General features: G+C 37.2%; 1 protein-coding gene across 1 annotated transcript in view; it reads left to right on the top strand.

Moving 5' to 3' along the window:
• Positions 1-1,030: 1,030 nt before the first annotated feature.
• The window catches only part of LOC114342353 (melatonin receptor type 1B-like), a 48,511-nt gene continuing 34,922 nt past the window's right edge, over positions 1,031-14,619 (top strand). Inside the window, exon 1 of the mRNA XM_050658486.1 lies at positions 1,031-1,207. Within this exon, the coding sequence (XP_050514443.1) occupies positions 1,036-1,207 (172 nt within the window). The 5' untranslated portion in view covers positions 1,031-1,035. The remainder of the gene's footprint in view (positions 1,208-14,619) is intronic.

Below are 14,619 nucleotides of genomic sequence, written 5' to 3'. Positions count from 1 at the left end.
AAAATTTGTTAACCCGGGAGTAGTCGCGCTCACTTCTGTAACGTGAACAGTCGCGTGTTAGATTTCATCTCACAATACGAATTTAAATACGAATTTACAACAAATTTTAATTTTATAGTATTTTTATTTACTTGCTATGTTAGAAATATTATTTCTAACAATTATTAAAGCCAATTGGCTCTCCCCAAAGCCATAAATTCGACAAAAAGAAAAAGAAGAAAAAAAGAAATAAAAAAAATACCTACGCATTACTACAGCCTTCCTAAATTTTTTCAAAATTGCAAAATTTTTCATCAAGTTATCGCGAAAAAGGATAAAATGTGAGATTCTATCTAACGGCGTGACTACTCGCGGGTTAATAGCTTAACGGTGTCTAGTCAGACAAACTTTGATGTACGGGAACACTGAAACCGGGGAAAGACTACGAAAACGTCCCATGTATTTTGTCGAACAGAACTTCCAATTGATTTGTTACCCTTTCATTAAACTCTCATGCAAAAATCAGACTGCTATTTACGACCAACATAATTCCTGTAATTTTACATGTTCTACTTGTCGGTCTTATTAAAATGTCCAACATATTGGTCGGACAAACATTTATTCATATATTAGATTGCTATTAAATAAACTTAAAAACAACCTGCTAGTTTTCACAATCATAAACTTGTCAGAATGACACGTTCCACAATTAAAACACGTTCCACAATTAAAACTTCCCCTGTTCCAATGTTCCCTTACATCAAATTTTGTCCGAGAAGACACCGTTAAGCTATTAACACATTTTCAGATTGCTATTAATCAACTTTTTTTGAAACACGGGATCCAGGCCTATAAGTAGATGGGGAAATTTAATGAAAGATAGAGGCCTCACCATCAATGAAAGAGATAAGTTGTTTCTTTCTTAGGCAAGAAGAACACTAACAGTTAAAAATTGTAGATATAAAAGATCAAGCTTTATACGTTTTTATTTCTATTTTATTGTGTGGTTATATTTTGGTCTAATTTTATTCAATTTTTCTTTCAGCTGCTACGGGTATGGTTTTACTCAATGTTACGAATTCGGAATCGGTTTCACCAGTAACATTAAACGATCACTGGTCAAGATTGGCAAGATTGATTCTTCTAGCGTCACTTTCAGCTCTGGGTAGCGTAGGAAACGTTTTCATGATCAGTGCGGTAATGATCGAAGATTATCTCAGGAAGCGAGGTAAGTTCAAAATTCTAACATTTATATAATTGTAGCTAAAAGGTGTTACATAGTTAAAATCGGGATACTGTAAATGGGTGGAAATCTTCTTGGAATATAGCTTCTTCGCATCATGGTTATTGTGAAGATAGCAAGGACACTGAAATATGCAAATATCGTTAGAGGTATTCTGACTCCTATATTTTATTCTACAAGAACTTTCTAGAATTGACTCAAAGTTAAGAATATTTTGTTGGTGTATATATAATTCTATTCATATATTATGTATATACAGTATGGTGCAAATGAAAGGAATAAATTCGTTATTTCGTAAGCCGGCAACATTAAGGAAAAATCCCGAAACAGGTCGATTTTTATTTTTAGATTATGATATTTTAGCATATTTATCACATGCGTGACGTCATCTATCTGGGCGTGATGACGTAATTGATAATTTTTTAAATGTGAATAGGGGTCGTGTGCTAGCTAATTTGAAAGGTTATTCAATTCTCTATTCATTAATGTAAACATTAACATAATTGTTTTTACACGGTGTCCAAAAACAATTTTTTAAATTAAATTAATTAACAAAAAAAGAAGAATGTATGTAATTTATTTAATACAAAATACATTTTACCGTTATCAGAAAACAGAAAAAAAAGTTAATTTGAAAAATAAACCTTTTTTTTTTTTCTCTTAAATTCAATGTTCATGCCAGCTCCCGTTAGTCACCTCCTTTTTGGAAGTTTGAACAATTTCCTGTTTGGAAGTATTTTTTTTCCTGTTTTCTTACAGTAGTAAATGTATTTTGATTTAAATAAATTACATACATTCTTCTTTTTTTGTCAATTAATTTAATATAAAAAAATTGTTTTTGGACACCATGTATAAATAACGATGTTAATGTTTATATTACTGAATAGAGAATTGAATAATCTTTCAAATGAGCTAGCACACTCTATTTTCATTTAAAAGATCATCGATTACGTCATCACGCCCAGATGGATGACGTCACTTGTGTGATATTCAATGCCAAAATATCATAATTTAAAAATAAAAATCGACCTATATCAGGATTTTTCCGTAAAGTCGCCGGTTTACGAAATAACGAATTTATTCCTTTCATTTGCACCATACTGTATATATATATAATCAAGGTAGTAAATACATATCGGCTTGTCTCGTAACAAGGATGAAAAAAAAACAAAGTATGCATAAGATGGAATGCAACCATAGACACGTGTTTCTGACCCATTAGTCGTCATCAGTATGGTATAGCCAAGTTAGAATAGGTGTATGTTAACTTGGAAAAGGATCACTACAGGAGCAATGCAACCAATAGGAAACTTTCACATTTTTTTTATCACTTAATAATGTTCAGGTGTGTTTAAAAAATAGGATTTAAAAAATTTCACGCTTCAAAAGCTCATAATAACTTAGAAGCACAAATTTAAAATCTTCTGCGTATTTAAAATAGTTCAAACGACCCGTGACGTCACATAGTTAAACTTTATTATTTATGTTTATATTTATGGTTATATTTATATTCTTCTTCTTTGTCTTTAGTTTATTGGCCTCCACCTACTTGGGTATTTGGCCAGCTCATCGTCGTGGAATAAGGGAAAAATATTTATATTTTAATGACATTTATTGTATGTCGTTGTAATAATATATACCAGTTTGTTGAGATTGGGTTATATATTTAAAATAGTTAAAACGATCAAATAAACTTGTGACGTCACATAACTGTATTTTCTACTGACCTTTAAAATGTCTAATTTAAAATCTTATACAATTATATTTACTTTAAATAATTGATGGATTCGACCGTTACTTGATGGAAGTTCATTTTATCTCACAATAAAACACTGAAAAGTTTTGTTTTCTATACTTCCACAAAATTTATTATTTACAACTATGTGACTACAGCTGTTTCGGCAGAGTGCTTTTCTCAAGTGATATAATTTGCAATGTGTTTGCCTTTTTAAGTCTCTAACTGAAGAGGTTGAGGAGTGGGGAGCTGTTTGTCTCGAGCTGGTCATTTAGAATTATATCTGTATGTTTCAGTTTATTAATTTCCATAGATTCTAAAAAAGATAGCTTAAGGCCTTTATTTTGGATATGCAGAATTTGAAACTCTTCATTGAAAGAATGATTATTATCTAGAAGGTGAAGTGCGTATGTAGAAGTGTCTGTTTTTCTATTGTTGAAAGCCCATTTGTGTTCTGCTATTCGTTTGTCAAAAGTTCTGCCAGTTTGACCGATGTACGTTTTCGGACAGTCACCACAAGTTAGTTTGTACACACCACTCTGTAGTTGCTTTCTCTTTCGGCTTTTATTGTTCTTAATATATTTGCTTAAGTTGTTGTTAGTTCTGAAAGCTGGTATTATTCCTTTCTTTTTTATGTATCTGGCTATTTTTGTTGTTATCTTGCCAGTACATATATGTGAGAGAGCAGAAGGTACTGCGTTCTTTCTGTGTTGGTGGATACACTAATTTCAGGGCTTTCTTATGGAGTTTTTGATTTAAAATTTTGTTAACTGTTTGTTCGTTATAGCCGTTGTTTACTGCTATTTGTTTAATGATGTTAAGTTCTATCTCGAAGTTATTTTTTGTCATGGGAATTTCTGTCAGTCTATGTATCATACTATGGTAGGCTGCTAATTTGTGTTGTGTAGGATGGGATGATGAATTGTGTACAGTTGTGTCAGTATGGGTAGGTTTATGATATACGGAGAACTCATGTTTGTTGTGTAGTCTGGTAATCGTTAAACTTTCTAGATGTAAATTCATAGATGTAAATCCATAAACTTTCTAGATGTAACGATTACCAGACTACACAACAAACATGAGTTCTCCGTATATCATAAACCTACCCATACTGACACAACTATACACAATTCATCATTCCATCCTACACAACACAAATTAGCAGCCTACCATAGCATGATACATAGACTGACAGAAGTTCCCATGCCAAAAAATAACTTCGAGATAGAACTAAACATCATTAAACAAATAGCAGTAAACAACGGCTATAACGAACAAACAGTTAACAAAATTTTAAATCAAAAACTCCATAACAAAGCCCTGAAATTAGTGTATCCACCACCACAGAAAGAACCCAGTACCTTCTGCTCTCTCACATATACTGGCAAGATATAATTTAACGATAAACGATTTAACGATAAAATGCTTAAAATTCCAAAAATTACACTCTAATAAAAATAGTTTTTTATGAAACAGTTCGTGAAGTACGCTTTTGCAAAAGTACTTCACGCACAGTTTCATACAATATTTTATCTACGATAAACAAATATAAAAAACTGTAACTCTTCGTCACTGGAATTAATTTCTATTCTACAATTTTTAGAACTTTGACATTTAAAAATCCTAACTACTTTCAAACCACAAAACTGTCAAAAATTTTGTTGTAAGTCATTGCTCATATTGTCATCACCATGACAACGCGAAAGTTAAGGATATTTGATTATATGAAAGTGTGCCAAAAAACCCATTGAAAGTGTGCGAAAAAGTAAATCCCATTTAAAATACATTGTTACTTCACGCACACTTTACACTCTTCACGCACTGGTATCTATAATGACAGTTTTCACAAACTAATAACTTATACATAATATGACAGAGTAGATAATAGTTGTTTATGAAACAGTTCGACAATTTCATACAATATTTTATCTACGATAAACAAATAAAAAGCTGTAAATCTTCGTCACTGGAATTCATTTTTATTCTACAATTTTTAAAACTTTGACATTTAAAAATTCTAACTACTTTCAAACCACAAAACTGTCAAAACTTTTGTTGTAATTCATTGCTCATATTGTCATCACCATTACAACGCAAAAGTTAAGGATTGTCAGCATGACAACGCGAAAGTTAAAAACAGTGCGGAAAAGTAAATCCCATTTAAAATACATTGTTACTTCACGCACACTTTAAATTCTTCACGCACTGCTATCTATAATGACAGTTTTCACAAACTAAAAACTTATACATAATATGACATAGAGTAGAAAAAGTACTTTTTATAATATCACGGTTTTGATATTGTACATACGCAGTATTGTAGGACGCAACATATTTGGAAAGAATAATTAACTTATAAAAAATGAATTTTTAGTAGGTGTATTAACTGTTATTTATAATTATGATTCCAAAAATTACACTAGTATAAAATAGTATTTTTTAAAATACCACTGTTGGTCAAAAAGGTATATATAATTTTAAGTATATAAAGTTTTAATTATTTATTAAAACAATTAAAAAAACATACGCAACAGCCGCGTTCCAACTAGGGACCTCTCGATCTGCAGTCTAATGCCACTGAGGCATCATCAATTTGTAGATATCGATTTATTAACGTACTTTAAAATATCATTGCATTAGTTACATTTTTAAAATAGTTTGAAATTAAAAAAAAATCGATTTATCCATACAGTGTGATTGGTCAGTAAAGCTTTGTAGATCCGTTATAAGATAAGTAATGGATAGTAATAAAAGTTAATAACAAACATTGTAGCCAAATTTGATTACAGATTGATAATCAGTAATCGTAAATTGTAAGTTTTAGACAATTATTCAGTCATGGCTTACTTAAAATTTGGAAATATTTAGACCCGTAATTATTAATAATTTTGCTCTGAAAAATTAAAATATCTCGAAAACTAATACATTTACACATAGGGAATGTTATACAAAAATTATAGTATGGTAATGTTAGTTTTCGATAATGATATAAAATATAGGGTGTTCTATATAAAATTACTGAGAAAATAATGTACTTGCGTTTTGACTCACCCTGTATTCAATATAAAGAAAATTAGCAAAACAAACATTTACGAAAATTTTGACAATAAATAAAAAATATGACGTCAATAAACCATTGACCTTGTGCTTGCTTTTATTTATACAGGTAGTTAAACTTGTTACGATTTTCATATAAAATTGGTTATAACTTTGTAAATACCCCGCATAACATACCAAACCAAACAAAAAAGTGTCAAACATTTTGCACGAGAGATTGAAGCCTTATACCGAAACGTTTCTAGGAGAATATCAGGCAGGACGTTCAACCATTAACCAGATCTTTACACTACGACAGATCCTGGAAAAAGCTCAAGAGTTTAACATAGATATGTACCATATTTTTGTCGATTTTAAAGCTGCTTATGACAGTGTATTAAGACCAAGTCTCTACAACGCTATGAATGAGTTAGGAATCCCAAAAAACTCATATGTATGATAAAAGTGACCATGGCGAAGATGATATCAGCAGTAAAAATTCAAAATGACTCGTCAACCCCATTTGAAATACATAGGGGGTTAAGGCAGGGAGATGCGCTGGCGTGTCAACTTTTGAATGTAGCATTAGAAAAAGTCGTACGAGACACTAATACAGATAGCAGGGGAACAATATTCAATAAATCTGTCCAAATTCTAGCATATGCAGACGACGTGGACGTTATAACAAGAACCAGAGCGAGAACTGCGGAAATCCTAACCGAGCTAGTAGCAGCAGCAGAACGAATGGGGTTACATATAAATCGAAATAAAACAAAATTCATGGCGACTAACACAAATACAAGAGCTGGAAATGTTGACGCAGATCTAATCATCAATGACCAAAACTTCGAAGCGGTCAAAGGGTTCATATATCTAGGGACATCGGTTAACCCCAATAATAACACATCAGAGGAAATAAAAAGACGAATAATAATTGCAAACAGGTGTTATTATAGTCTATCAAAGTACTTAGCTAACAAACGTCTGTCTCAAAAAACTCGTATAAGGCTGTATAGAACATTGATAGTCCCCGTTCTCACATATGGATCAGAGGCATGGACGCTAACTAAAACAGATGAATCCGCTCTGTCGATTTTTGAAAGAAAGGTGCTACGTAAGATATTCGGAGCGGTCTGTGAGAACGGAATATGGAGGCGTAGATATAACTTTGAACTGCAGAATATCTACAAGCATACGTTTGGTGGAAAAGATATTATCACTATAATTAAGCGAAACCGCCTGCAGTGGGCAGGCCATGTAGCCCGGGCCCCTGAATCGAACATGATAAAAAAGATTCTAACAGCGCAACCCGTGGGAATGAGAAGACGGGGTAGACCAAAGCTGAGGTGGCTGGACGGGGTAACACAGGATGCCGAGAAGATCGGAGTCGGCAACTGGAAAATGCAAGCAAGGGACAGAACAGAATGGCGTAGAAAGCTTGAGAAGGTCGAGGCCCTCTAAGGGCTGTAGCACCAAGATGATGATGATGATGATGAGAAAATAATGTACTTGCGTTTTAACTCACCCTGTATTCAATATAAAGAAAATTAGCAAAACAAACATTTACGAAAATTTTGACAATAAATAAAAAAATATGACGTCAATAAACCATTGACTTGTGCTTGCTTTTATATATACAGGTAGATAAACTTGTTACGATTTTCATATAAAATTGGTTATAACTTTGTAAATACCCCGCATAACATACCAAACCTTTATATTTTTGTAATCAAAAAGTTACGAAGATATCGAATATACAGGGTGTAACAAAAATACAGGTCATAAATTAAACCACATATTCTGGGAACAAAAATAGTTCGAATGAACCTAACTTACCTTAGTACAAATATGCACACAAAAAAAGTTACAGCCCTTTGAAGTTACAAAATGAAAATCGATTTTTTCGAATATATCGAAAACTATTAGAGATTTTTTGTTGAAAATGGACATGTGGCATTCTTATGGCAAGAACATCTTAAAGAAAAATTATAGTGAAATTTGTGCACCCCATAAATATTTTATGGGGGTTTTGTTCCCTTAAACCCCCCCAAACTTTTGTGTCCGTTTCAAATAAATATTATTCTGGTGCCATTAGTTAAACTAAATATTTTTAAAACTTTTTTGCCTCTTTGTATTTTTTCGATAAGGCAGTTTTTATCGAGTTGCGGCTTCTTTTTTAATATGTTTACATAAAAAATTTATGAGGGTTTTGTTCCTTTAAACCCCCCAAATGTTTGTGTATGTTCCAATTAAACTATTACTGCGGTACCATTAGTGAAACACAGTGTTTTTAAAACTTTTTTGCCTCTTTGTATTTTTTTGATAAAGCATCTTTTATCGAGATGTGGCTTCTATTTTAATATGGTTCAAAATATACCTAAAAATGTAAATCATAAATAAATTTTCATATTATTACCAAGTCTCCATAATCGTACTTTACCATATACAAATATGTGGTGGATTTGACAAATATTCAAATATCTCGATAAAAACTGACTTTTCGAAAAAGTACTAAGAGACAAAAAAGTTTTTAAAAACTTGTGTTTAACTAATGGTGCTACAATAATAATTAAATTGAAACGTACACAAAAGTTTGGGGGGGTTTAAAGGAACCAAACCCCCATAAAATTTTTATGGGGTGTCCAAATTTCATTATAATTTTTTCTTAAAATACTACCGCCATAAAAATACCACATGTCCATTTTTAATAAAAAATCTCTAATAGTTTTCGATATATTGGAAAAAATCGATTTTCATTTTGTAACTTCAAAGGGCTGTAACTTTTTTTCCGTGCACATTTGTACTAAGGTAAGTTATGTTCAATCGAACTATTTTAGGTCCCAGAATACGCGATTAAATTTATGACCTGTATTTTTGTTACACCCTGTATAATAAAATATAGGGTGTTTCATTTAAAAAAACAAAAGTTTGGTCTGCCACTCTGTTATTGAACACCCTGTAACATTCTAACTAATTTTGTAATGTGAAGCTCAAAGTTCTTTTATTCTTTTAAGTTGTTTTATCGCTATACTTTACTATAACGGATCTACGAAGCTTCACCCCACTAATAATTAGTCACCCTGTATAATAGCAGTTAAATATTGCATTGTTAGCTAGTTCTAAGCTATCCTGAAAATTTCAGGTGTCTAGATAGCCTCGAACTATTTTTAAAATGGATTACAAAATTTGCGGAGTCCGTGAAACCAACCAAGCCAAGTATATAAAAAAGGTTTTAAAATAACCAGATACATCAAAAAGAAAGGAATAATACCAGCTTTCAGAACTAACAACAACTTAAGCAAATATATTAAGAACAATAAAAGCCGAAAGAGAAAGCAACTACAGAGTGGTGTGTACAAACTAACTTGTGGTGACTGTCTGAAAACGTACATGGGTCAAACTGGCAGAACTTTTGACAAACGGATAGCAGAACACAAAAGGGCTTTCAACAATAGAAAAACAGACACTTCTACATACGCACTTCACCTTCCTTCTAGATTATAATCATTCTTTCAATGAAGAGTTTGAAATTCTGCATATCCAAAATAAAGGCCTTAAGCTATCTTTTTTAGAATCTATGGAAATTAATAAACTGAAAAATACAGATATAATTCTGAAGGACCAACTCGAGACAAACAGCTCCCCACTCCTCAACCTCTTCAGTTAGAGACTTAAAAAGGCAAACACATTGTAAATTATATCATTCTCGTCCCGGACGTCGAAGAGTAAGGTCACTGCTAGCACACCCCACTCTTACCGACGAACAGCGAGAAGCCTGAGAGCACCAAGTGCTGAAGAAGCGGCGCACGGTTAGCCCTAAGCGATTAGTTTGGAACCAGTGTGAAAAACCAACGACGCTTGGCCGTGTAAACCAAAAAGGTAGACGTATTGCGGGGTTTCAGAGGAATACTCTGGCCCTGGGCTCGAGCGCGTTCGCTCGCCCCGAACTCTACCTAGTGTTCACATACGGTTCCAAGAACAAGTGCGAGTAAGGGGGCCAAACTAACCGCGAAAAAGGCTTACAACGAGGGACCCACCAGCAGCAGGGTAAACTGCACCCATCAGGTAATTATAGTCACTGTCTAACGCCGGAAAAGCACGGAGGGGTGGACAAGCCACCTTTATCCCTGGGGTTTACCCCCAGAACACCTTGAGGCTGAGGTGCCCTCCGATCGCTAGACTTGCATCCTCCCCCATTTATCATGCCTTCATCTGTAAGGTCCGTCAGCTCCACCCGGTCGCTTCGTCCTCGGACGACGACCTCGACAAGCGTTGCCACCACCACCACCACCACTACAGCCACCACTACAGCCAACCAGTTCTCTTCCTTGCAACAGGAAGGCACTGTACCCCCATCCAGAGGCTACAACCGTCTCACGGCGGAGCTGGACCTCGAGACGCTTAGCGCGGAGATGCAAATCGTCCGCGATAAGTATCGCGAGGCCTACCTCCGCATCGAGCGGGACGACGCCTCCAACCCCCTTCTGCAGCGATATGCAAACGATTTTCCGCCTCTAAGAACACCAGCACAGGCTGGTCCTCAGCGTCAGAGCGCTCGGAATGTACATGGTGCCATACCAAAAATCCCAACACAACCGTCAAAACAAGCACCCCAACATTCGCAACAACAACCATCTCAACAGCAACCCTCTTCTCAACAACAAGCATCCATCAGCACTTCAAACAATCCTGAACCCAACGATTTCGTCTTCCAAAGAAGACAACTAAGATAAATGTCTTACGCCAATGCCGCAGCCAATCCACGCCCCAAAACCCAAACCAGAAACCAAAACGTCATTAACGCCATAAACGATCCTACACTGTCCGAGTATCTCATCAAAGATCTCCCAAAAGATCTTTGTAACAAACGCACCTTCTTTCGGCAAATAAATGCCACCACTCTCTTGTCCAACAAAATTCATTCTTGCAAAGTACTCTCACATGGAATCGCACATCTTCGACTTTTCAATCCGATAAATGCAGGGGATATAGAAAAAGCTATCCACACAGCAACTGGCCAAACCATGGTTACGGTCCACAGCCGTAGCAGAAATGCTAACACTTCCACAAAAGAGCCCACCTACCTCCTCTGCATTACTGGTATCGACGTGGATTACTCCGAGCAGGAGGTCACCGACTTGCTCACAGAACAGCAATTCCCAGTCGAAAGACTGTGGAGAGTCAAAGCTTACAAAACAGGCAAAGACTCTAAAGTGATCAAGGTGGTGACCAAATCCTTGGAGAAATTCACGTCAGCATTGAGCCGAGGCATAACTCTAGATGGTGAAATCTACAATGCCGAACTTCCACATGGCTCCGACCCTACAATCCCCACCCCAAAATATTGCAGCAAATGCTGCATTAACGGACACTCCATCGACGAATGCCCTCAAAAAGCATTCGTCTGCCCCCACTGCGGCGGCAACCACAAATCCAGCGCCTGCACCAAACAGCAGGAACCCAAATGCCCGAATTGCGGCGGTGACCACCCCGCATACTCCAACAAGTGTCCACAAAGACACACCATCCCCTCCGCCCAACACGAAATACAGCCACTTACGATCGAAAGATCATTTCCCCCTTTCGAACTCCCTACAGAAACAAAGAACATCTTGTCTATTCAGACTGCTCTGTTGCTTAACTTATTGCCCGAACTTCGTGAACATATCGCTGCAATCACGGCTAATCTGATTAGCCAAGTCTACGACCACTCGACAGTGGTCCACGGGTACGGGAGCAATGTCACGGTGACATTCCGCTCCAACCACTAAACACCCTCCCTTTATGGATTTCACCCTAGGCACAGTCAACTGTCAGGGTCTCTCCAAAAAGAGACCCCTCATCAAGAATATCCTGTCGAAGCATAACATCCAGATCCTCGCACTCACAGATACTCTGTCGAAAAACGATCCACACTTCGCAGGATATTCGATCATCCATCGAAGCCGCTGTCAGGTTTCACGTGGGAATGGTATTCTCGTGAAACACGGAATACCGCACAACACACACACATTCCCACAAAATTTTCGTCCACCTGATGTGGACTTCCTGGCAATTGACGTGCATATCCCCAATAACGAAACCCTCACGATAGTCTCTTACTACAAACACCCGGATCAACCACTCAACAGGCATTTGCTAGAGTACTTTTCGAGGCTCGGCAAGGCTGTGTTGATGGGCGATCTAAATTGTAGACACACACAGTTTGGTGATCACCGTCAAAACCCAGAAGGCATCCGCCTCACGGATTATCTACTAGACCTTCCCATTTCAAGAATCACCAACACTGAATTCACGTTTTTGAACGCCAATGGGGCCTCTATTGTCGACCACATCCTAGTTACTAGTAACATTCTGGATCGGTTCGGGGATAGATGCCACATAGGCGATTCAATAACGTCAGACCACGTACCTCTTCTTGTCGACACCGACATACTCATTCCAAAACAACCAAACCCTCCAAGATCTATAAGAGACTATCGTCACGCTAACTGGACTGAATTCCAAAACTTCATCACACAAAATCTCCCTATGTTAGGCGAACTCGATACTAATGATAGTATCGACACCAGTGCAACCGATATCGAGAACCTCATCACTGAGGCGATCACGCACGCAATTCCACTCAAACAACTAACATATACATCACCGGCACTTCCACAATACATCATTGCCAAAATCCAACAAAAACGACGTCTTCTACGTCAATACAAGGCCAACAGAAACCCACTAATCAAAACAGAGTACAACCGGATCTGTGCCAGGATAAAGAGGAAGATATCTGTCCTAACGGCTCGCCGGTGGGAAGATGCTACCTCAAAACTGGACTACAGAGACGGAGGTAAATTCTGGCAAAAATTCAAAGTCCTAACAAAACAAAAACTATCTCAACCATCCCATCTGTTGGTCAACAATCACATAGTCAATTCCCCAGAAGGGAAAGCCGAAGCATTCAGAAATTCGCTTCAAAACAATTTTCAAACTCCAGATAACCCGAACTTTGATCGCATATTTAAATTCAACACAGAATACATTGTAAATGTTACTCTCAACCACTACATTCCAGTCTATGATCCTATCATGGACCCCCTCACAGACAGGGAAACGGAGAGCTTTTGCCAAATCGGCAAAAACAGCGCTCCCGGACCTGATGGCATCAACCGAAGGTGCCTCAAAAAACTTCCAGAGAGTATCATTCCTCTTCTAACTAAAATATTCAATGCATGTCTCAAAGTCACTTTCCTACTCCTTGGAAAGTGGCCAACACCATCATGCTTTTGAAAAAAGGCAAACCCCCAACCGACGTGGAATCCTATAGACCAATTTCATTAATCAATACTCTGGGTAAAGTTCTTGAGCTAATCCTAAAAGAGAGGCTCAATGACTTTCTCGAAAACCACAATATCATACCAAAATTCCAATATGGATTCCAGTCAGGTAAATCTACTAAACATGCATTAATAGATTTCACTACAAAAGTCACTCAAACCATCAACGATGGTTCATTCGCCATAGCCACATTTCTGGATGTGCAGAAGGCTTTCGACCAGGTCTGGCACGACGGGCTTGTTCGGAAACTTCTGGACATCGGGCTACCATTGCAATTTACCAAAATTGTACACTCCTACCTCCACAACCGTACTGTCAGAGTTAAAATAGGCGATCAAAAGTCCACCCCCTTCACTCCACAAGCTGGAGTTCCCCAGGGTTCAGTCCTAGCGCCGCTGTTGTACATCATCTACAACAGCGACATCACTAACCAAAATATCCCAGGTACTCGGCTGTTTCTCTATGCAGACGACACGACTCTGCTCTCAACTACCTCTCGATACAACCCAAGACTCCTTTTCAGAAGAGCCCAGGCTCTGTTGGACGGCGTCGGCGAATGGTGTTGTAAGTGGAGAGTCACGCTGAACGCGAACAAAACAACAACAATTGTGTTTCGCGCCCCTTCTGTGTCAAATAGAATCATTTGCAATGAAGACGACCAATATCCTCTGAGTCTGTTGGGAGAAAGGCTTGTTGTTAGCCCGACTGTGAACTATTTGGGAGTACTGTTTACCAGGACTCTCAACTGGGACGCAGATCTAAAGGCAACTTTAGATAGGGTAAGGAACAGGGCCAGACTTCTCAACGCTCTCTCGGGAAAAATTGGCAAGACACACAAGAAGACTCTCATTCACACTTACAAGACCTTTATTCGACCCGTCATGGAGTACAAATCATGTATCTACTCTCTTTGCTCAAGACAAAAACAAGAGAGGTTGTTGAGGACAGAGCGTAGAGTCTTGCGTAGATGTAACTATGAGCACTGGCGATATCCCTCAAACGAAATCCATAACATCTCGAACACCCCCAAAATCACCGAGAGAATAAACTCTCTGAACAGGAACTTCACAATCAAAGTAATCAACGGCCCCCCTTCCGACACACAAGAATCTCTCAAATGTTCCTGTTCATCTTCCGGCCACGTACTCCACCGAAAGCCCAAACGCAAAAAGATTCATGTACGGACGGTACATGCAATCAACATGCTCTAATGCAAACATGCATTGACGAACTCCCGGTGGAGTACGAAAACATCCTTGAGGCTACCCCGTTAGCCTACCGTACCCACCTCTAACAT

The sequence above is a fragment of the Diabrotica virgifera genome, chromosome 8 (assembly GCF_917563875.1).
Source record: "Diabrotica virgifera virgifera chromosome 8, PGI_DIABVI_V3a".
NCBI lineage: Eukaryota > Metazoa > Arthropoda > Insecta > Coleoptera > Chrysomelidae > Diabrotica > Diabrotica virgifera.
This window is presented reverse-complemented; position numbering and strand designations above follow the sequence as displayed.